General features: G+C 38.6%; 1 protein-coding gene across 2 annotated transcripts in view; it reads left to right on the forward strand.

Moving 5' to 3' along the window:
- The first annotated feature begins 3061 nt into the window (after positions 1–3061).
- Positions 3062–23927, forward strand: part of RASSF6 (Ras association domain family member 6) — a 60405-nt gene continuing 39539 nt past the window's right edge. For both annotated transcript variants that reach the window (XM_059924052.1, XM_059924051.1), the window contains exons 1-2: positions 3062–3157; positions 14784–14882. In XM_059924052.1, coding sequence (XP_059780035.1) covers positions 14818–14882 — 65 coding nt within the window. In that variant the 5' untranslated portion in view covers positions 3062–3157; positions 14784–14817. The remainder of the gene's footprint in view (positions 3158–14783; positions 14883–23927) is intronic.

The following is a 23927-nucleotide window of genomic DNA, read 5'->3' on the forward strand; positions in this document are numbered from 1 at the left end:
TATATATATACTTTAAGGATGGGAAAGCTTTTTAACACTGAGTTATAAGCAATAAAGAAAAATAGTAATAAATTTAATAACTAAATTTTTAAGCTTTTGTAGGTCAAAAATTACCATAAACAAAATTAAAAGGCAAATAATACTGGGAAATATAGTCACAGCATATATGACAATATGTTGATGTGATTAATATATAAAGAGATCTTAGAAATCAATACAGAAAAAATGAACAAAGAGTACAATAAACAAAAAGCAAAAATGCAGGGTCAGTCTAAATGTGGGTTCAGCCTTATAGGTAATCAATAATATACATATTTAAAATAGGATATGATTTTTTTACCTTTCAAATAAGGAAATGTTTAAAAGAAGAAAAATAATCCAAGAGTTACTCCAGGAGTATAAAATTGACACTTGAGAGAAATTCTATAAAAATGTGCATTACCTTTCATCTGGCAACTTCATTTTTTGAAATGTCTAAAAGGCATAATCGTGGTTGTGTGCAATTGCATACAACATTTACTACAGCGTTGTTTATAGTAATATAAATTTCTCAATAGGGAACTGATTAAATAAATAATGGTATATCCATATGGTGTAATACAGTGCAGCTAGTTAAAAACATATTGCAGAAAAAAACCTGACTGACATGTGGTAAATTGTTCATAATATGTTTAATGTGATAAAAGCAGGTTATAAAACAATAAGCAAATGTAATAGCATTTTGGTAAATATCCATAGAGAAAGTATGTCAATAAAGACATTCACCAGGGCTTCCCTGCTGGCGCAGTGGTTGAGAATCTGCCTGCCAATGCAGGGGACACGGGTTCGAGTCCTGGTCTGGGAAGATCCCACATGCCACGGAGCAACTGGGCCTGTACGCCACAACTACTGAGCCTGCGCATCTGGAGCCTGTGCTCCGCAACAAGAGAGGCTGCGACAGTGAGAGGCCCGCGCACCGCGATGAAGAGTGGCCCCCACTCGCCGCAACTAGAGAAAGCCCTTGCACAGAAACGACCCAACACAGCCAAAAATTTAAAAAAAAATTAAAAAAAAAAGAATGGAAGCTATTACTGCTATTATTATATAAAAAAAAAAAAAGACATTCACCAAATTGTTCTTGGTAACTATACTTGAGAGATGGAATTGTAGGTGATTTTTTTCCTCTACATATCTGTGCTTTTCATATTTTCCACATGTGCAACTACGTATTTTTTATATTACAAAATAAAAATTACATATTTATAAAAGGTTAAGTACTCCAGAACAAAAGGAATCACTGAAACTAGTGAAAGGAAACCAGTTGAAAACGAGTAATCTGAATAAAGGCTTCAAGGATGCTTGCAGATAAAAAAGGCAAAACAAGGTTTCTCGGATACTGATAATAAAGAAATGCAGGCAATGGGAGTGGGGCATGGATTTGAACAAAGACATTCTGGAGCCTAAGAGCTGTGGACACTGCAGCTCCTATTAGTCATCATTCAAAGGTCAGTCCATACCAGCAGTCACAAACGGGGGGTTGTAAGGCCAACGTGGCCATCAAATGAATCCCCACAGGTAATACCAGGTCACACTGTCCTCATATATGAGGTTGTAGAAGGTTTGATTGTGATCCAATAAGCCCATTTGCCTGTTCAGTTTATTAAAATAGCCCAAGGAATGGTCAGTCTGATCATCCCTGGTCTCCACACATGACAAGTTAACTAGATAAACTGACCTTTTGAACACAGAGAATCCTTCAAGTTCTATATCAAACATGTAACCTGCAAATCTAGAGTGACGGTCTGTCTGTTAATTTGACATTTGAATACACAGGACACCAGAAATCAACTCTGCCTATTCAACTCATTGTAGGAATTATATTTAATTCCTTTTGAGGGCTCTGAGGTTTACTCTTGTAAAATAACCTTCTTTTTTTCTTTTTTCATGATCAAAGTGCTTTACATAGGAAACAGGTAAAGTACCAAAGATACCAAAAAGTGCATTTGTGTGAGTGTAAATAAAAGCACTATTTCCAGAGCATCTGTCATCTGAGTGTCTCTAAGTTTTTGGTGCCCTTTTTTGGGGTCTGATTTTACTAATTTTAAGTAAATTTGGTAGTTTTCAAAGAGGGAGCTCTTTTTTTTTTTAAAACTGTCAGTTCCTTTATCCATTCCTTTCTTTTCAATTGAGGTATAATTGACATATAATATTATACTAGTTGCAGGTATACAACATAATGATTCAATATTTACATATATTATGAAATCATCACCATAATAAGTCTAGTTAACTAGACTTTAGTGCCTTTTTTAAAATTAGAGGTATTAAGGAAAAGCAGTCACCAAACACAATTCACTAGGTAGTGACTAAATTACTATTCATTTCCTCTTGCATACTTTTATTACAATAGTTTTGAAATTTTGATGTCTACCAGATTCTTCTGTGAAGCTTATTTAAAACATACCCGCCATCTACCCTAGATCTACTAGATCAGAGACTCATAGGTGCTGAGGCCCATGGGTTATGAGGGTTTAGCAAGATACGGAGGTGCCTCTGGTTTGCTCTGAGTGGGAGAACCACCGCTCTGGGTGAAAAGGTGCCAGTTAGGAAAGGAGGTGGCAAAAGAACAAGGGGGGGAATTAAGAAATTTCTGATTAAAAGAGAAAATTTTCAAAAGAAAGACATGTGAATAATGACATTCAGTCCTAGTCGGTGTCATTTCTTGAAGACTATTTCTCTACAGACTAGAGAGGAGAGATTAGAATCCGGCCAGTTCAGAGGTTAAAGCGTTAACCAGCATGTCAATTCACTTGTCCTCAAGATGTGTGACAGGGAGCAAAGGGGAGTTCCTATCAGTGGCTCCGAAGAAAGATAGTAAACACTCCCAACATGCACTGAGGCACAGGGAGTGGCTCAGGTTTCTAACACTTCCCTGCTGTAGCCAAAAGGAGTAATAATTAACAGTTTCTTGGGCTTGCTGTTCGTGGGCGGGGCACTGCCCGGCGCAGAGGGAGCCCCGCCCGGGCAGGAGCGTGTGCGCCCCTCCTCCCGCGCTCGTCTCCGACCCCAGCTCCACCTCCGGGACAGGTGAGCAAGCACTGACTCTCCAACGATGATCAGAGCTTGGAACTGAGCAGGGGAACAAACTCTCCGGAGCAGGTTCAGCTCAACAACTAAGGTAAAAATCTCCTATTCACAGTGTAGCAGGTGAAACATGGGGGTAGGGGAAACCAAAAACCCTATAATCCACTCCCTGAGGTCAAGTTGAGGGCAAGTTGTTAGAAAGCAAAATCCATAGGGAGCCAAGTTTGAAGGTGTGCATGTGTCAGAGCAGCCCGAAACCCGGAGGTATTTTCCTTTTGATTTTTTCAGAACGCCCTTTCCTGACCAAGGTAAGCATATGGGGAGGGGGGAGGGCAAAGAGGGGAGGGCAAAGAGGGGAGGGCTTGAAGGTAAGTGTGGCCACCAAACCCTCCTCCCTTTTCTGACAGATGTGGAACTCAAGTTCTTCACCCGGAATTGTGGTTTGCCTGGAAAAGATACTAGACTCCTGTATGACTTCCCCCTTGCCCTCAGTACCCTTATGGTTACAATGTTACATTCAAGCAGCAGACTTGAAAGGTCTTTTTAATTGCGGTTCAGCTAAAGTTTTATTATTTTCCACAAATCAACAGAGATTTCACACACACACACACACACACACACACACACACACAAAACTGAAAAGGATTTCTGATATAATTTAAGACTGCCCCAAACAATGAAAGGATAATCATAATTAAATGAGAGTCCATGAGTTAAGGGTCCAATTCTGAAGCAAGAGAGCTACAGGTTCAAATCTTGGCTTTGCCTCTTACTGGTTTGTCCCATAGCAAGTTACTTAACCCAGCCAAACCTCAGTTTGTCATCTATAAAATAAGCATCATAACAGGATCTGCCAATAGGGCTTTGATGGGAATTAAAACACTTAGCAAGCCTTCTATACATAGTTATACATAGTGCCTCCAATTAGCATTAAGCAATTTGCAGCTCTGCCAAAGGGTCCATGTCAAGGACGGTGAGTGAGCTAGTGAGACCAGACAGTATGGGGGTACTGCAGTTGAACTGGTTTCCAGTGAGTGGGTCCAGGACACGTAAGCAGATGGCAAGTGGGCAAAGCATGACCTCTGAGTAGCAATGAAATTATCTGGCTTCTTGCCACTTTTCCAATAGAGTATGTGGTGGCAAATTCAAACTTTTTGCTACTCAATGATTTTTACTTTGGAGAAGTCTCACTTATATGAATCTGTTATTTCTAACAAGAAACAATAATTTCATAGTAGGAGAGAAACACTCAACCCCATGTTGTAGAACCCATCAATTTTGAGTTTTATTTATGAGAGAGACTGCCCCTGAATAACTTTGATAAAATTAGACCATATAGTTCATGTTCTTACATTGTAGCACATATTGTATTGTTTATATTAAAGTGATATGGACTTTTATTTGTGTTTACGGAAAAGAAACATAAACGAATGATACCTGTGTTTTGCTGGTCTTTACCACTTAAATTATAGGGAAGTGAAATTACTTTATGAATTTTTCTTTAAAGGGTATTTTGGTTAATGTTGCTGGTGGTTTTATTAATGTGGATAACTTTGAGGAAGGAATAAACTTAGTAGGTGTGACTAGCAAAGTATTTCCAATTATGACATTTTATCTTTTTATTTTATTAATATAAAACAGTTAAATGCTTTGCAGTTGATCCTAGCTTAATATTATCATTGTTTTAATGGATTCAAATTGCAGAGTTGAAAATCTGCAATGTATGTACTGTGTTTTTGTTTTGTTTGTTTGAGGTTTTTTTTGTTTTGGGGTTTTTTTTGTTTTTAGAGCTAGAGGGAACTTTTTTTTCTCCCAGTTTTATTGAGATATAATTGACATACAGCACTGTATGAGTTTAAGGTGTACAGTGCAATGATTTGACTCACATACATCATGAAATGATGACCACAATAAGTTTAGTGAGCATACATCATCTCACATAGATACAAAGTTAAAGAAATAGAAAAACAAATTTTTACTTGTGATGAAAATTCTTAGGATTTACTTTTTAACAACTTTCATATACAACATACAGCAGTGTTAATTATATTTATCATTTTGTACATTACATCCCTGGTACTTATTTATCTTATAATTGGAAGTTTTACCTTTTGACTACCTTCATCCAGTTCCCCCTCCCGCCCACCCTTATAATGGGATAGTGACTGGAGAATTGGAGATAGAATTCTAAAGCCAACTAAACTGAACTGTACTATTATATTGTCCTCCGGGGCTTGACTGAGTTTAGTGTAGTTTAACTAAAAACTTATAAAATAATCCAATCTATTTAGAATAAATTATAGTATCAGTGTTTACTAAATAGTTTTCAAAGAGGAAATATGCCTTTATGCTGAATAAATATTGTTAGAATTTAAACAAGTTATCAATATTTGATTTTTGTATTCGTTAATAGGCATATATCTAAATAATAAGCATTAGCCCCAACTGAGATAATTCCATTAACCATGTTTGAGAATAATTTGAGATTTATTTATTTAACCACATAACCAGTTATAAATCTTCCTATAGTCTATTTTAGTATACAAATGTTTTTCTACTATTTCTAATGCTTATAAAATTTTCTGATAAACTATTAAATGTTTTGGTCAGTCAGAAGAGATAGAAGTAACCAGCAGTGATTAAGAAAAAATTAACTTTTCTGGTTACATTTAAAATAGTATAACATATATGTAATATGTCTTTTTAACATGTAATTCAAGGTTTCATATTTGATACTTGTTTTAACTTCCTAAAGTAAGATGCATCCTATACCTTTCATCAACATAGAAATCTAGTGCTAATAGTCGATTTACTTATACAGATTCTTTGGTTACAATGCAGATGGGGAATTTAGGATTGTTAGAGATACATGGGCTTCATATAAAAGTTTAGATTTTTAAAAATAGTCAAGTAAAGGTCAATTGAAAATACAACCTCTGAGAAAGAACTTCTTTTGAATGTTCTCTCTTTTCATTAAAGTCTAGGGTTAGAGAGGGTTGGATCTGTTGGAAAAAAATTAGTCTTTTAAAGCTATCAAGTAGAGTGAGTTCATCATTTCATAACATCATCTCAAGTACCAAACGAACCAATACTACTGCTTTCAGTAGTTGAACATGAAGGTGTCTCTCTTAAGGGATGAGGGTGTGTTATCTTAGTAGCTGAGATGGTTGAAGGACAGCGCCATCATTATCCCAGAGTCTAGGAAATGGAGCTCAAGAGGAGGGCCGATTCTTTTGCAGCCAACAGATGAACAAGAAAAACTGAGCCATGGCCCCTGTGAAGTCAACCTTAGGATTTCCTCTTGGAAACCCAGATGAAGCAGAGACTCTTGAGCTGTGCCATAGAAGCAATTCCAGAAGAAGCCATCGGCAGTTGGAGTAGCTCCTTCCCAGACTGAGTGGTGGCGAGATGCCTTGAGTCCTGAATGCCTTCCAACTAGCTCGCTTCTCCTACTGCTCCTGCTTTTCTCACCTCCCTGAGGGCACTCCGGGGAGAATGGAGCACAGGGCATTAGCGCCATGTAAATATGCAATAGCATACTAAAGGTTTGGCATTTCAAATTAGATTCCACTGGACTGATGGTGATGGTAGACTCACATAGAAGCCTGGTTGTTTGATATTCATCCTGTTTATCCTGTCTTAAATTCAAGCACTGTACTACATTTTTGTTTGTATCTCAAAACAAACATTCCCTAACTGCAATCAATATCACTTAATAAAGTGATAGTGATTATAGTCCAACGCTCAACTTTTACCATCTTTGCAAATGACACACATTCTTTAGAAAAAATATGGAGCCAAATATTTACCAGAAACCATACTTTTCTTGACTCTTTTCCTGTTTTCTAAGAATTGGATAACGGTTAGAGTTATAGATGTTTTGTCTTGCTTCCTTGAAGTTATGTAATTGTATACGGGTCTACTCTTCTCTTCTACAAGGTTCCACGTCAGAGCTTAGAGAAAACAGCTTTATTTTAGAGGTAAATACATATTTGTAACTTTCCGTTGCGTTTTCTTCAGGCAAAAATAATAATTAAAACAAAACCCACCACGCATACAGCCTTTAATCTTAATTCACAATTGAAATACACACTCGCTATTCTAATGTTATACTCTCTGCTCTTTTTTCTTTTTTTGGAATTTTTATGGTGTGTGTTATTAAGATATGTTCCTCGTATATGACTTAGAAAGTACATATGAAATCAAAAAGAAAATAATTATCACTCAATTTCATAGCTCTCAATTTTACTGTTAATATTTTTGTACATCTCTCCACATCTTGAATATACAGATATTCATAATTTTATATATGTCTTCTCTACATACTTGCATATATACATTCACTCTAGGAGATACAAAAATGAAATGAGCAATCATCCTGTTCTAAAGGAAATCAGGTAAAATAAAATATGATTAGGGAGAGAAAGTACTAAGTAATTAGAAAGCTGCAGATATTTTGCTATCAAAGTTCAAAGGCAGGAGAAATTCTCTTTGGCTGGAGGACCCAAGGAAATTAGCACATGTATTTTTTTTGGTTCGTTGTAAAATCATGACCACTTTGACACTTCCTGCATGCAGGGGCCTCAGGAATCAGGAGCTGCAGATACAGATGCAGGCTACACTTCCTGGCTAGCACAGCAGCAGCACAGAGAGGGAGCTCATGAAATATTTGTTGATATACAAAGGAGGGAGCCAAGTTTCCCACTTTTAAACAAACAACCATTTAATTAATCCATGCTTGGACCAAGGAAGGTACTTTAAATGACCAGCCCTTTTGAGTTAACTGGGCTTCACCTCCCATCCTCCGGCCTCATTCTGGCCAGTCCAGGCAAGCCCACATCTAGGCAGGATGCAGAGCAGGAAGAGGTGAACCACTGATGCTCTCAGATGCTCTCTGTCCTCAGCGTTGCCCAAATACTGGTGCTGACTTATTCTGCTTTCTCAGGTTCCTGAACCCTGCTGCCTGCTCAGACTGATTCTATCTTCCTGGTCTTCTCTCTTCCCTTTTGAGCCTCCAAGGTCTGTTTCAGCCTAGACCTGCCTAGTACTTCTAGGACTGTTTCTTTCTCCAGGATTTAATTACTTGCCTATTTAATTCCATATCTCTTGAGCTCTACTCTGTCTGGACATAATTACAAAATAAATAGCCAAACATTAAATAAGTGATCTTAGTTCATACACAATCTAAGTAATAAGCTCTGGCCCCAGGATGGGAGAGCCCTTTGTGATTATCCCTCCCAGTAAAGTATATAGATTTTTAACAACTACCTTCCTCCTCAAGTCATAGTTTGTTCTGTTCTACCAAAATAATTGTGAACATTCAAAGTAAGACCCTTAGGCTTCTACACCCGTAATTTTTCTTTTGTTAATAAATCTTTATGCTAATCATAACCTCTGATTATCCTCCTCTTAAGCCTTTTGAGGTAACTAGCTCAGACTCTTAAATTTACCAAGTCTTTATAACTTAGAGGATATTCACAAAGGCATTACCAGATTTTAATTTGCAGTGAATCATGGTTAATGGGAATGGAAAAGGGAAACTATTGGAATTCATAGATTTATTTCTCACTTCAGCAATTAATAATAAAATGGGACTTTTACTAAATCACATTTTTACCTTTCAGGTATTTCAGTTGTTTGAATATTTTGCTTAGCCAACTTTTGGATTCAGACATGGTCAATATTATTTCCTATTCAATTAGCATATACTGCTTATGAAGAAAAATTTTATCCTATTTTCATTTTTCTTTCATAATTTCCATTCAACTGTCCTTATTTCTAGGGTCAGAGAATAATGTAAGGGCTTTTGAAATTGTTTTTTTTTAAATTAATTAATTAATTAATTTTTGGCTGCACTGGGTATTCCTTGCTGTGCACAGGCTTTCTCTAGTTGTGGTGAGCAGGGACTACTCTTCGCTGCAGTGTGCAGGCTTCTCATTATGCTGGCATCTCTTTTTTCAGAGCACAGGCTCTAGGCGCTCAGGCTTCAGTAGTTGTGGCACGTGGGCTCAGTAGTTGTGGCTCATGGGCTCTAAAGCACAGGCTCAGTAGTTGTGGTGCATGGGCTTAGTTGCTCCATGGCATGTGGGATCTCCCGGACCAGGGCTCGAACCCATGTCCCCTGCATTGGCGGGTGGATTCTTAGCCACCAGGGAAGTCCCAGGGCTTTTGAAATTGTTTAATCACATCTTCTGAAGCTAGCTATGATTTGCTTCAGCATAGATCATGAGTTTGACAATATAATTACATAGCGATTTTTGCTATCTTTAATGATACCTTAGGTAATTTTTTTTGTGAACACAAATAGAATGGAGCCAATCAGAAAGCCACTGCCGTGATTCTTCAGCCCATCACTGTCAATTTGCACTTTGTGCTTCTTCAGTTCAAAATATCCCCGACTTCTAGTCCCAGCTAAAATATCATATTAACTATGAGGTCAAGAAAAGTTTTATTAATAGTAATTAGTCCTTTGGGTCACAGCTACAATTTGACATTTAGTCAGTCACTCAACAAATATTAATTAAATCCCTTCCATGTTCTAGGCAAAATTCTAAGAACTGGATGTACACAGGTAAACAAACAAACAAACAAAAAAGCCCACATCCTAAACAGTTCATGTTGTAGTTGGGGAATACAGACAATGTAAATAAATAAGATCCTTTCAGATACTGATGTGTACCTAGATGAAAATAATGTGATAATGACTGGCTGAGACTTGCTTAGGGAAAGCCTCTGAGAGAAGAGACCCAGGGACTGAGATCTGCGTGATGGGAAACAGGCAGCCACGTGAAGGTCTGAGGTAAGGTGCTCCAAGTAGGAGGAGCAGCAAGTTCAAATCCCTGAGGCAGGAATGAGCTTAGGGAGTGACTGAAAACCAGAAAGAAGGCCAATGTATTGATAGATGAAATGTAATCAATGAGGGAAATAATGAAGGGAATGAATACTGAACAGTTTGACAGGATCTTGGGGGTCATCATAAGGAGGTTATATTTTATTCTAGTTCATTCTTGGAAGTCTTTGCAATGTTTTAATCATGAAATGACAAGATCTAATTTGCTCTTTGAAATTATCATCCTGGATGCCATGTGGAGAATGGAATATGGGTCACGATGTGGGTGCAGGGAAACCAGTCAGGAGGCTGATGCAATAATCCAAGAGAAAGATGGTGGTGGGTTGGCTCAGAGTGGTAGCATTGGAAACAGAAGCTTTGGAGTTACCTATTGGAGGTACAAATAGGACTTACTTTCAGATTGGAATCTAGTTATGATGAAAGAGGAAAAAGTAAGACTGAGTTTTAGTTTTGGTGCCCAGTTGGGTAGATTGGAAAGAATTGTGGAGGAGGGAATTCTGGAGCATGCGAGAAAGTCAGTGATTCTGGTTTGGCCGTGTTGACACTGAGATGCCTGATAGACATCCAAGTAGAGATAAAGTAGGCAGTGACATGAGTCTGGAGCTCAGCAGAGAGGCTGGGATGGAACTGGATTAGATTAACTGGAAGAAAGTGTAGTTAGAGAAAAGAGGATGGCTGAGGACAGACTATTAGAACTAGCCAGCATTTTATATAAAGGAGGAAGCAGTAGAGAAGACTAAAAAGTTGAGACCTGTGAGAGCAAGGAAATAAAGTAAGGTTGTGTGATTGCTGTTTTGTCTCAAAAGTCTCCAAAAAAAGTGTTCCAGAAGGAGGGGACAACCAACTCTGTCAATTGCTGCTAAGAGGCAGAGAAAATGAGGAGAGAAAATGAACCACTTGGCAAGATATAGGATGCTGGAATGTGGAAGGAGAGGTACAGGAGAAATAAAAGTATAGAAGTAAAGAATAGATGGTAAATAATGATAAATAATTTGGATGCAGGAGGGAGAAGGTTATGTTTGGGTAGCAAGGTGACCACCTGGGGGTGTGTGGGGGGGTGGACCTCACTAGGGAGCATCAGTAACTCTTTTTGAGGATGATTAGAATGACAAAATCTAGGGGCAAAACTCAGGTTTTAGAAGCAAGAGCAAAGGCTATATAACCAAACAGCACAGACCAAATCTTGTGACTGAGTAATTGGGATTTGTTGGGCTCTTGGAGCTTGCTGTGTCTCTGTCCCAAGGGAGCCTAAAATGCCCTTGTAGCTTCTGACCTATACAGTTAATTTGCCTGGTTGGCTAAGCTTCTGTCTCTTCTGTCATGAGTCCTCCACAAACCCCCTTCCAATGATGTGCTATCAAAGAGGATGACATTCCCAACTAGAGGGGCACCACTCTTTGAGCAAGAGGATATGAGTAGAAAATTAGATAAGGTATAACTCAATCATGACCATACCAATGGACAGCAGAGAGCGGCATCACAGCAGTGTAGAACAGGTCATGGGGAGATTGAGACGATCCCACTTGAGCAGATACTAGAACCTGAAATGATGAGGGAAAGGGAAATAGTGAGAAGAGATTTGATGACACGTGATTCCACTAGACTAGAAGCCCTGGTATTAAAGAAAGCTTCAATTCTGAGTTTGGAAATGTAGGTTTGGGTGAAACTGCAGAAAGCCTGAAGGTCAGGTTAAGAGACTTGAGCTATATTTGCTAAGAACGAGATCCCAAGAAGGTTTGTGAACAAGATGATGTGATGATCAAAATGGTAAAAGCATAAAGGGAAACTAGTCAAGCATTCAACTTGACTATTACAGCTTGAATATTACATTATGCCTGTTGAGATGTGCTCATAGCTCACTATAAGGAAAAACTATGCATCAGGATTTTGTGAGGATAGCTTTTCTTTATCTTTTTTCTTTCTTTCTTTCTTTTTTTTTTTTTTTTTTTTTGCTAGTATTCTCCTGAAGAAAGAAAACATAGAATGTCTTTCACACAGCTTACCCCAACCAAAATCAAAACGACCTGCTTCAGAAGGAAAAGGAGGAAATTCCTCCCCTTCTTTTTTAAAATAAAAAAATTGAGTTATTTGTAGTGAGGTGGATGGACCTAGAGTCTGTCATACAGAGTGAAGTAAGTCAGAAAGAGAAAAACAAATACTGTATGCTAGCACATAAATAAGGAATCTAAGAAAAAAAAAAAAAGGTCATGAAGAACCTAGGGGCAAGACGGGAGTAAAGACACAGACCTACTAGAGAATGGACTTGAGGATATGGGGAGGGGGAAGGGTAAGCTGTGACAAAGTGAGAGAGTGGCATGGACATATATACACTACCAAACGTAAAATACATAGCTAGTGGGAAGCAGCCGCATAGCACAGGGAGATCAGCCCAGTGCTTTGTGACCACCTAGAGGGGTGGCATAGGGAGGGTGGGAGGGAGGGAGATGCAAGAGGGAAGAGATATGGGAACATATGTATATGTATAACTGATTCACTTTGTTATAAAGCAGAAATTAACACACCATTGTAAGGCAATTATACTCCAATAAAGATGTTAAAAAAAAAAATGGAACTTTTCTCTCTAGCTTACCTTTTTATCCTGGCTATAGCTCCTATGATTCTATAGGCTTGAAGCAATGATAATTAAATATTCTATTTCTGCAAAATGGAATGACTAGAAAATATTATATAAAATCTCTGGTCACACCCTAATGCCATTTATATGAAGACATAATGGAGGTTATTACTCATGTCTGACCACAGTTTCCAGAGCCTGAAGGAGACTGGAAAGATGTTACTTCACACTTAATCAACCCTGCAAGTCAGAGCTTGATTTTGGCTGCCTGGTAACTTCAAGCTGTGTTTGTGAGATGGGACAGGGTTCAGTCAGTTTGAATTCAATTGCTGGAATAGAAGGAATATGTTCCCTTGCACAGAATCATACAGGAGAGAATTTCTTCTAGAAATACTCCAAAAACAGACTTACCAAACTTCCTGATCCTTCCTTGCCTTGGGCCACAGTTTCTCTAGTTTTTCAGTTTACACAGTACATCTTCCTTTTTTCTGCACACCGCCAAACATTGCCCTAGGATTTCTTCTCTACTTTAGCTAGCTTGTATTATCATGTTGCCCCCCAAAATTTCAATGATTGCAACATGCCTCTTTCTGGATCACATAAGCCTTTGGGAATTTAATATCTTTTTAAAGAAAATAACACTGAGCTGCTATATAAACAGAAGTTTAAAACTAAATGAATTTTTTTCACAAGTCAATTTTTTTCACAAGTCAATTTTATTTTACAAATAAAATTTGTAAATTTTATTTTACAAATAAAATTTGTAAATTTTACTTACAAATATAACAGGGAGACAGGTAATTTTTTCTCAAAAGTATCTAGAAATTTTACTATAAAATATAAAATCAGGAAGGCTTCAGAAACATTATTTCAACTAGACGGAATTCCTCATGGGCCTTCTTTTTTTTCCTTTTTACACTTCTCAATAAAGCGTGAGCTCTGCACCAGGAAACAGCAGCTTCCAACACCCTAAGCCCATCTATGCATTTATAGAGAGATGGAGCAGGAAGATAAATTTTAAATCAGTAAAACCTGGTAGTATCGGAACTGTGGATAAATTGAAAAATGAAGAAAATTCTTAGCGTGTATTCCAAATCAGATACTAAAAATTCAGAAATAGGACTCCTCATAAAGGGAGTTATGCCAGATTCAGACATACTGGATCCCTGCATCGCTGGGAGCATGGCTAGTACAGCCGTGAACTGGGAAGTGATTATCAGCACATCTCTGGTCCAGGATTTCACTTATAAATTTGCAAATCAGTAGCATTTATCATGGGCCAACATTGCAGTTCGTTTTGTCCTTTGTTAGAAATCTTGCTCCACCCCTGTCTGCCTTTCTCTCTCCCCTTCTCTATCACACAGCTGTCAGTCTCTTGAATTGATTACCAAGGGGAAAACCGTATGTCAAGCTATGTATTTCTGGCTCATCTAGTACTTCTTCATATGCCCTCTTTATCATCTTTCTTTAGATGGTCAAAATTAAATTATATGTTCGTCTTCCTTTACTACTATTTTCCATAAATTATATGCAGAATATAATTTTCAGTTTAAAATGGGAAACTGATATCAAAAGAGAATAAAATAGATTTTTCTCAAAAGCGTGTATTGAGTAATAAGAATGGAGTAAAACACCTAAACATCTTAAAGCTATATGGAGGCGGGGGAGGGGGTGGAAGGGGACGGGGAAAAAACAACATATTATTACTTGTTCCCAAAACAAATTATCCTGTGAATAACCATGAAAAGCAGGTTTAGAAGATGCCATTCAGAAACCCACTCAAAGTGAGTTGTAGTTAGAACTCTGAACTTATCCTCAAAATTAATTCCCTTTGACATAGGAAAAAAATCTTTTAAAAGAATCTTAGAACAGACAAATTTATAGAAACTCAAACCCTTTTCAAGCTGCAAAAACAATTCTGGAAAGAAAAAAAAGAGGAAACCCTAAAGACATTCAGACCATGCTTCAAATTATTTGTTCCACTGCTTACTAAGTGAAATGGAAATAACACCCCTACTTTGCTGGCATGGTCTGAGGAGTAAATGAGATAACATCCATCAAATGGCCCACATTCAGAGTGTAAGATCCAGAGCAGGCACATGGTAAAAAGAAAACTCTCTTTCCTCCCAGCGCCCCCAACCCAACCCTCATGCCCATACAAAAAACACTACTTAAAAACTCTCCCCAAAATACTTTTACACAATAGGGACACAACAAATAATTTCAGTTTAAGGCAGAAACTAATTTATGAATGCATCACAGGAACATATCATTAATATTATTCTAATGTTTTAGGGTAGCCTCAGATGATCTCAAAAAGGGGGAGAAAATGACAATGATGGCTCACCAGTCCTCTTCTTGGATCTTCATCAATGAGAGGACATTCATTACCAGGTAACTGTACACCTGTATTATATGTTATTCTAGTTATCAGTCATTTGTGGATTACACCTTATGTGTATTATGCATTTTGTCATTCTAAGCTTCATTTTGAAAGCTTTAACTGCATTGGAAAAACTTGGAAAATGGCATCATTACATTTTCTAATTTTTCTCATTTGCTACAAAGAGAACCCAGTGAATTAAATGTTATAAAAATTATGAGGGCTTTGTAAAATATTTCAGAAAATATGATATAAAGAGTGCCTAAATTTGGGTCTTCCATAGGTATTATAATAAAGTCTAAATGTGTGTCAATAAAAAAAAGCAAGATGTATGATCCACAAGATCAGTGATATGAATCATCAGTTGAGACACTGAATTAGAAATTGAATAAATATGTTCCTAAAGACTGAAAAGCCATAGCCTATCATGGAACAATCACTCATATTTCATAAATAGTTGTCTAATTTCACCAAGAGCCAAATTTCTATTTTAATAGTTGTCACAGTTCTCAGGAGCAGCATTAAGTAAAGGATCCGAGGCTCCTCATAAATAATATATCCAAAGAATTCGCCTATGGGCCTAAACCAGGCTTTCCTGACCTCTCCTTCCCCCCCTTGCTCCTCAGGACATACTTCATTTTTACTGTTTCCCTCTTGATGTTAGATTATGCAATAGATGGACAACAGCTATGGCTATTTTCTTATACACAGCAGATAGCATCTTATGCTGGTTTAGGAATAATAGAGCAGGGATTTGAAAACTGTAAGAGTACAGATAAGAGATGAACCTGGCTGAGCTAGAGCAGAAGCTGAAGAGGGGAAAGACACAAAGGTAAGAAAAAAAAACAAGTCGCCCTGGAATGTGATCCATGTCTTACAGGGAAGAGAAACAAAGCCAAATAAATGACAGAGGAAAGTAGTATTAATGACGCAGGATTGCACAGTAGGAAAGCAAAAGGAACAAATATGGTCAAAAATGACATTAAAGCCACAGCTGGAGGATAAGCATGAAATCTAAGAGGTGGGAAGAAGACAGGAAGTAAAAGATAGATGAGTTATTCATTCATTACTCAAATACTTATAAACTGCTTCCTAAAAGCAGTTTATACTCCTGTGGACCCTGAGCATTCAGTAATGAATGAAACAAAACCCTTACCCTCATGGGGTTGCCTCCTAAAAGAGGGATACAGTCAAAATGTAGGATAAATGTAAAACAAGATGCACCATTAGGTGCTGAAAGATATGAAGAATAAAAATAAAGCTGGAAGGGGAGTAATGATTGTGGCGGGTAGAGAGCAGTGAGTTATGACTTCTTATAAGATGGCCAAGGAAGGCCTCAGGAAGGAGGTGGCAGTAGGGAAAAGCCTGAAGGAGGGAAGTGAGTGAGCTGTGTGGGTATCTGGCTGGGAGCCTCCCAGGTCCCCTTCCAGGAAAGGGGACACCAAATTCACAGCCACGAGGCAGGCACACGCCTGTAAGGGTGCAGGAAGCTGGTATGGGAAAGTGACATAGGGAGGACAGTAGGAGAAGGTGAGGTCAGAGACAGAACGGGACCAGAATATGTAAGGCCTCATAGGCCACTGAGACTTTGTCTTTCCCACTTACAAGATGAGAAATCACTGAAGATTATTGAGTACACGAGTTACTGAATCTGTCTGGCTGCTGCTTTAAGAACAGACTGAAGAGGAGACAAGGATAGAAGCAGAGAAACTATCGAGGAGCTGATAGTCCACAGTAGAGATGATGGCGGCTTGGACCAAGGTGGCAGCGGTGGAGGTGGGGAAAAATGGTCAGATTCTGGGTATACTTTGAAGGAAGGAACAATAGGATTTCCTGAAGGATTAGATGTGGGTATGAGAGAAAGAGAACAATTAAGGATGATTCCAAGGATTTGGGTCAGGAAGAATGGAGTTAATACTTTCAGACATTATAAAGACTACAGGAGGAGAAGGTTTGGGGTAGGAGATCGGGAGTTCAGTCCTGGACAAGTTACATTTGAGACTGACTAATATCACCAAGGAAATAAGTGCGATAGAGAAGATTCAAGGTCCAGGGTTAGAAAAGAGTGAAAGGAAAAGTAGGAAACAACAAGGCGAGGCAGTAGTGCATCGGATGGAAAGTGGGCAGAAGGAATGTGGGCACTGAACAGAGAGAAGGAGCAGTGATAGAGTGGGTGAGTACAGAAAACACCACTTTGGGATGTCAAGGTAGCTAAAATACTGCTGGAGATACAAGGAGAAGAGTGAAGTTGAGAAAATGGGAAATTGAAATGAAAGGCAGAAATTAATTTTTAAAATAAGTGCAGATGACTGATAATGAAAGTCAGAGAAAGTAACATCCATATGAAACCAAAGGGAAGAGAGACAGAAAGATCCTAGAGAGAAGTAAGAGATGGACATGGTAACAAGACGGACATTGTTGAGAGGACCTGAAAGGTGATGGTTTGGGAAGAGAAAATGATGAAAAAAAGCATGTGAGTGATCTGCATGAGAAGCAGGAGGCAAATGAGATTCAAGATAGAGGGATGATGGAGAAGATGGGAGAGGCTGTGAAGAAAAGGGAAGAGGCTCACGAGAGAGTGACAGAAAGGGCAGAACAGGGTAAGAGCCCAGCACAGCCCCAAGAAGGTCCCCCTACCACAGTGCCTCCCCCAGAGAAAATTACAGAAACATTGAACAAAGGTGTCTCCAAAGACAGTAGCCCTGGGTCTACACCAGTGTTCCTTTTTGCGTAAATGCCTTCTGTGCAGTGTAAGTTTAACCAGCCAGGAAAACAAATTTACCACACTGGGAGGGAAGTTTCGAGAAGAAACAGTACACGGCATAAGAGAAGAATGTACGAACCCTTGTACGTATTTTCCTGTTATTCAAATCTGCTTGACTCAGGTCAGCCCATGGAATCCTGATTCTCATCTCCCACCAGTCCCGCCCTCAGTACATTGCTAAACTACTCCTGGGGCCACCTCTCAGTCTGAGGTTGCAATCGTTTTCCTTTTCATCTACTCCAGCTCCACAGCTGCTCTTCGCCTCTTGGATTCCTGAGGAAGCAAGGTCCTTTCTCACCAAAACCTTTAGATTTACCCTTATGATCGGATTAAAAGACACCCTAAACAGGCACCACGTAATCCAAATAGCAATTCACAGTCCCCTTCTGCACTCACTGGCATCTCCATGACCTCTCTTCCCCTATAAAACCTCAAGACAAATGTCATAGAGAAGTCCCAGTGCCCTCCCTAACTCATGTCTGCTCCAAGGGGTGGTCCTGTTCTTCCCAATCGTGCTATGTGTTCACATGTGTTTCTCTTTATTCTCAGTCCTTGAATCCTCTGTTTCTCTAGAACAGCTTTCTTCCGCCTTCATGAAGCTCTTTGTTCTGTTCTTAATTGATTAATGTCGATCTCATTTGTAGCCATGAGCAGCTGATGGTAACTTCTCATCCTGGACACCACATTCCTTTTATTCATCTGTGTAATTACAGTATGAAAATCAAGAATTTTCACTGAGATAAACACCTATTCCATACACTGGTGGTTACCAGGTCAACTTTTGTTTCCTTTGTAATATTTTATAGTTTCCCAGTCTCAGTTCCTCACTTTTCCCATGAAATCCTCCCTGAACTGCAGTAAGATTTTAATTAGCCTGTTAATTACTTGTGTATTTGTTCTTTTAAAATGTTTACTTCCTAATGATGAAAGTATGTTTATTTTATAAATTATTGTATTTTATATATTTATATTATAAAAGCTGAGAAAATATAGAAACATATAGATTGAAAGAATAAAATTATCCATAATCTTAGTACTCAGAAAATATACTGTATAATTTTGTCATATTCTCCATATTCTAAGGATTTTATTTTATATAGTTGAGATCATTCTATATCTTGTTTTACACACCTGGCATTCTATTACAAATATTTCCCCATACTATTAAAATAATCTTCCTAAAGATGATTTTAATGATACTATATCACTCAACAATATAGAAATGTCATAATATAATTCCTTTAATTTTGACCTTCAAGATGGCTCCAATATTTTGAATACACAAGGACTAGTTCACAGAAGTGTAATTACTGAATCAAAGTATACAAGTAAGTCTAATGTTATTGTTACAAATTAGCTTTCTAAAATAGTTTGATGATCTGTCTCTCCCACCAACAGCTTAAGGCTTCTTGCCTTGTCTTTACTGCCTCATAACAGATGCTTGGTTTCCCAAGGTAGAATGTAAGCCCCTTGAAGGTAAGACCTAAGTATCTTTTGCATCCTCTTTCCCAAGGTGAGGTACCTGTATGGCCTTGATACATGAGATGATTTTAGGTTAAACATGAATAATTGGTTTTGATTTGAACACTCTTGGAAAGCATTAGAAAAATATAAGTAGCACATGAAATCTTTGATTTCACAAACATTATTGCTCAGGACAGATAAAAGCTTACTTAGTAACCAAGTTACTAAGTAACTTGGTTGGGTTTCTGTCACTCACAACCATGGGTCCTGTAACTAATGAAAACACCCATCCAGAACCACATGCTATCAGAACACTCTCACTTTCTAATGTATTATATTTATTTATTTTATTCCCCAAATAAGACTGAAAATTTAAGGGGAGAGGGTAGTGTTTCATATATAATTCTGCAAATATGAATGCAATAAGTAATACAGAATTGTTGAATAAATATATAAAAAGAGAAACATCAACTAGAAAAATATTAAGTGATAACAGATTATACTTGGAGTTAGCCAAACTCATAAAAGCAGTACATGAATAATTAGTTTTGAACAGCACAGCCATAGCCCTCAGCCAGTCTGTATCAATCACTTTCCCACAAAATAGCCTTGAAGCCAGCATTCTGTAACTTTTTAATCGCTGAAAATATTTTTATGCATACATTCTAATCATTTAGACTATAAGAAGAGAAAGAAAACTAACAAAATTTGAGAACCTATATGCATTCCCATTTTATAACTGGCCTACAATGAAATATGTTAAAATGAAACCACATATTCTGGGGGAGGATATTTCCAAAGTGTCTGCATTTCTAGTGACCCTTATTTTGTGTCATATTTTTGAATTGACTGAATTGGGCACTTGCAGTTTATCTTCTATACCACAGAGACCCTTTCAGACCCTAGTATCCATGTATTATTGGCATTCCAGGTGGCAAAGTAAAATAATATAGCATTTACGCAAACACTGGACTTGAAGATAGCATTCCTCAAAATGTGGTCCAGGGGCCACCTGCCTTCCGAGATCAAGATGCTTATTAACAATGCAGATGCTGCGCTCCGCCTCAGAGCTAATCAGGTGATTCTGATGTATTACTAGAGTCTAGAAACTACTGCTCAGAGGAGGAAAGGCTTAAAGTTTGAGAACTTCTGCCCACCTGAAATAAACAAAATTTCTGGAACTCAGGGAAATCTTTACAAAATAGTCACCAAAAATTATAATGATACCATTGACTACCTATGATATCCAGCTTGTCATAAACCCCTCCATTCTTCACTTATTCACTTAAGTAGTTATTCATCTCCCATTCTGTGACAGACATTGTTCTGGCAAGATAGAAATCACCAACTTATTAAGGGATATTTATTTTCATGCACAGAAATACATGAAAATGCTGAAAATTAATAGGAAAATAGACTCTCCTTAATGAAAATTTTGCTTTCAGCAAATATATGATCCATGAAATAAGAGGTATTGATTTAATAGCACAGTAAGTAATATAACATTTATGTCTTACTCCTGGATAAGAATTTTCTGAGTTTAGAAACCTCCCTGAGTGAAGGGTGTTGGCATAAGTTAACTCCATGCTCAAATGATTAAAATTCCAGTTGCTGTTTCCTTGCCTGGGGTTGTCACTGCTCCGTTGCTTCACATGGTAAATATTCTAAGTGAGCTGAGTATTAAAAAAAAAAAAAAAAAGTGGTTCCCTATAGTTGCTTTCAAAGTGCTTTCACTTCAAGTCTTAGGCTAAAATCAGGGCATTTTTGGGGTGAGCAAGGGCCAATCCGGAATTTGAAAAAAGAGTTCAAATCCAGTTTTAGAATGTAGATCAGATTTCACTCTCGGAACTTGTTAGATTTTTTTATTCTCCGACTTAGGAACCTAATACAAACCCTTGCAGGCTGCAGCTCTTCCAACAGTGGCCACAAGGCACATGTGCATTCCTGTCCTTACTAACTAACCTTAAATAGCAAGATGTAATAAATTTGAGCAGAAAGTGCATCACTCCAAACAGTTCCTGTTGCCAAGCATGTTGGCCGGTACCCTTTGCTGAAACAAAGAAAGCAGCCACCTGCACCTCTGAGCACAAATTCAGCACAAAGAGCCAGTGTTCCAGAGGCTGCGTCCTACCTGGAGGGCAGAACCAGAGGGCAATGTTTGCCCAGGTCCATGGCCTGGGTCTTCTCTGGATCAAAGGAACTGACGCAAACACTGCGAGCCCCAGAATACCCTGCAGGTAGGTGTATAAAGACAGGGCACCACTCTTCTGAAGACTGTTGGACTTTTGTCTTTAATAACGGATAAGGGAGTCCTCCCTGAGATATTTTGATAGGAGTCAGGATTTTAAAATAAGCCAGGGCAAAAAGTTTGAGACATGTGTAGGACCATCTCCTTTAAAAATGAGGAATCTTTTTCTATGTGGGAGTTTTTCTTTTAAATTTATGTAAACATTCCCATTATTCATGTCTGGTGACCTAGTAAAAATTCATTTTTATTGTGAGAAATTGGATATCACAATTTCACATAAAGGTCAATAATATCACCCCCAGACTAGTGAAAAGGGTCGTTAAGCTTTATTATCAGATATTTTTCAATGAGTATATGTTGGTAACAGTCATTGAGCATATCAATATGACTGTTATTCACAATAAAATTTATCTACTCCACATTTACCTATTTTATCACTTTAGTCCATTAAAAAACAACAAGATCATCTGTCTGCCCAATACACACTGAAAATGTTTCAGTAGAAAGTCTGATGAGGTCAAAATTCAAAGACTCTAGAAATAGATGACACAGAGTTTACTTGAATTTCTGGTCATGTTAGCTATGCTGGTAAAGGATCTTTCCCCACTAAATATTGCTCAGCATTCAGTTTTCTATATTTAATTCCCTAAACAAACAATTGCTGAGAGCACACCATTAGCCAGACGCTGACTAGAAGCTGGCGTAGCAATTTTGAGCAAAAACAGACAAGAGCCCTACTCTCATGGAGGTTGTAGTCTGAAGCCACAAATCTCCAACTTGAGCCTTCATCAGAATCTCTGGAGGGCTTGGTAAAATAAAGATTGCTGGACCCCATTCCCAGAGTTTCTGACTCAGCAGGTCTGGGGTAGAGTGAGCATTTGCACATATAAGTTCCCAGGTGGTACAAATGCTACTGCTCTGGAAATCACAGTGAGGACCATAGCTCTAAAAGCCTGATAACAAAATGAGGTCAGCGTTCAGAAGGAAAAGAACCAAGTTCTACGAGAAAATAAGGATCTAGCCTAAGCAGGGAAGTGCAGAGATCTGAAGGTGAAGCAAGCTAACAAGTTTAAGAGAGTCAGCAAGAGAGCACTCCTGACATCTTCACGGCCAGAGGGAGCACAGAGTTCCAGCCAGTGAAAGTTCCCAGAGTGGTTGAGGTGCAGGACACAGGAAAAAGCATCTCTGTAAAAGAGGCTAAAGAGGAAGAGAGACCAAGCAGGACTTTACCTGCTGTGATAAGGATTTGGGGTTTTTATACCAAGAGCAGTATAGAGACATTTAAGGATGTTAACCAAAGCAGATGATATGCTTCTGTATGCTCTACATACTCTGGATAGAGTGTGAAGAGTAGATGGAGGACGCCCAGAATAGAGACAAGGAGGTCGCTTAATGTATTTTTTCCCGTGTAAAGAGAATCAGTGGTCAAAGTCACGGCGGCATTACAGAAGAGCACCGTAAAAGCCCTGTAAGGAAAGCCCTGTCTCTAGTTCATGCTCACGTAGATGGCCCCGGGGATCACTGACCCCCTGTTGTGTTTCAGACACTCTAGTAACAATCCTGATGGTCCAAGTGGCTGAAAGGCGTATCAGTCCAAAAGGCTTAACAGAATAGTTTCCCCATCTCAAGGGAACAAGGGGCATCAGACTGTGAAGTCAAGGTACTCATCCTCAACAAGCACAAAATTTCCCAGCCGTTCATACACAAAGCGTGTTCTTTTACGGTCAGCCTGCATCTGCTCCAATCATGACGCGTGTTGTGTGACACATCTGTGTTTACTTTTTAACTGGCTTTTAAAAAAATATCTATAGGGCACGTATTAGAAAGACCTAAAAGTTTAAATCATGGAAAAATGAGAAGCAAGATCCTAATGGAAGCTAGAAACCAACGTAATTGTTTCATTTCCTCATTTCTACACCCAGCCCCACAGCAAGTCCCATCAACTCCGCCTCCAATATCCGACCACTTCTCACCATCTAGTCCAAGCCAGCACTGTCTCTTGCCTGGACAACTAGAACTGCCTCCTAATCGAGCTGCCAGCTTCCATTCCCTGTCCCCGGAATCCATCCTCCCCCAGCAGCCAGAACGTCTCTTTACAATGTAGTCACAGTGTCCTGCTTGAACCCTTCAAAGCTTCCTATTGCAGACTCCTTACCATAAGGAGTCTCTAAGGCCCAATGCGATCTGGCCTGGAGAACCTTTAGAACCTCATCTTGAGCCATTCTTCCCTTGTTTTTCTCCTTTAAACATGTCAAGCTCAGTCCTGCACACAAGATGTGGCACCAGCATCTCTTGCTCAGGACACTTTCTTTGACTCTTCCCAGGGCTAGCTCCTTCCCATTACTCAGGTGTCAGTTGAATATTTCAGGCCTGCTGATCACCTTTTCTAAAATGCCCTCTTTCATCTGCTGCATCACAGGACGATGTTTTATTGTTCTTATGGCACTTACCCCTATGTAAAATCAACATATTTCTTTATTTGCTCTTTTGTTTTGTTTTTTTTTTTTCTATCTTCCTCCTCCAGAAAGCAACTCCCATCACTGCAGGGGCCCCATTGGTTTTAAATATTGCAGTCTCCCC

The sequence above is a fragment of the Balaenoptera ricei genome, chromosome 5, assembly GCF_028023285.1.
Source record: "Balaenoptera ricei isolate mBalRic1 chromosome 5, mBalRic1.hap2, whole genome shotgun sequence".
NCBI lineage: Eukaryota > Metazoa > Chordata > Mammalia > Artiodactyla > Balaenopteridae > Balaenoptera > Balaenoptera ricei.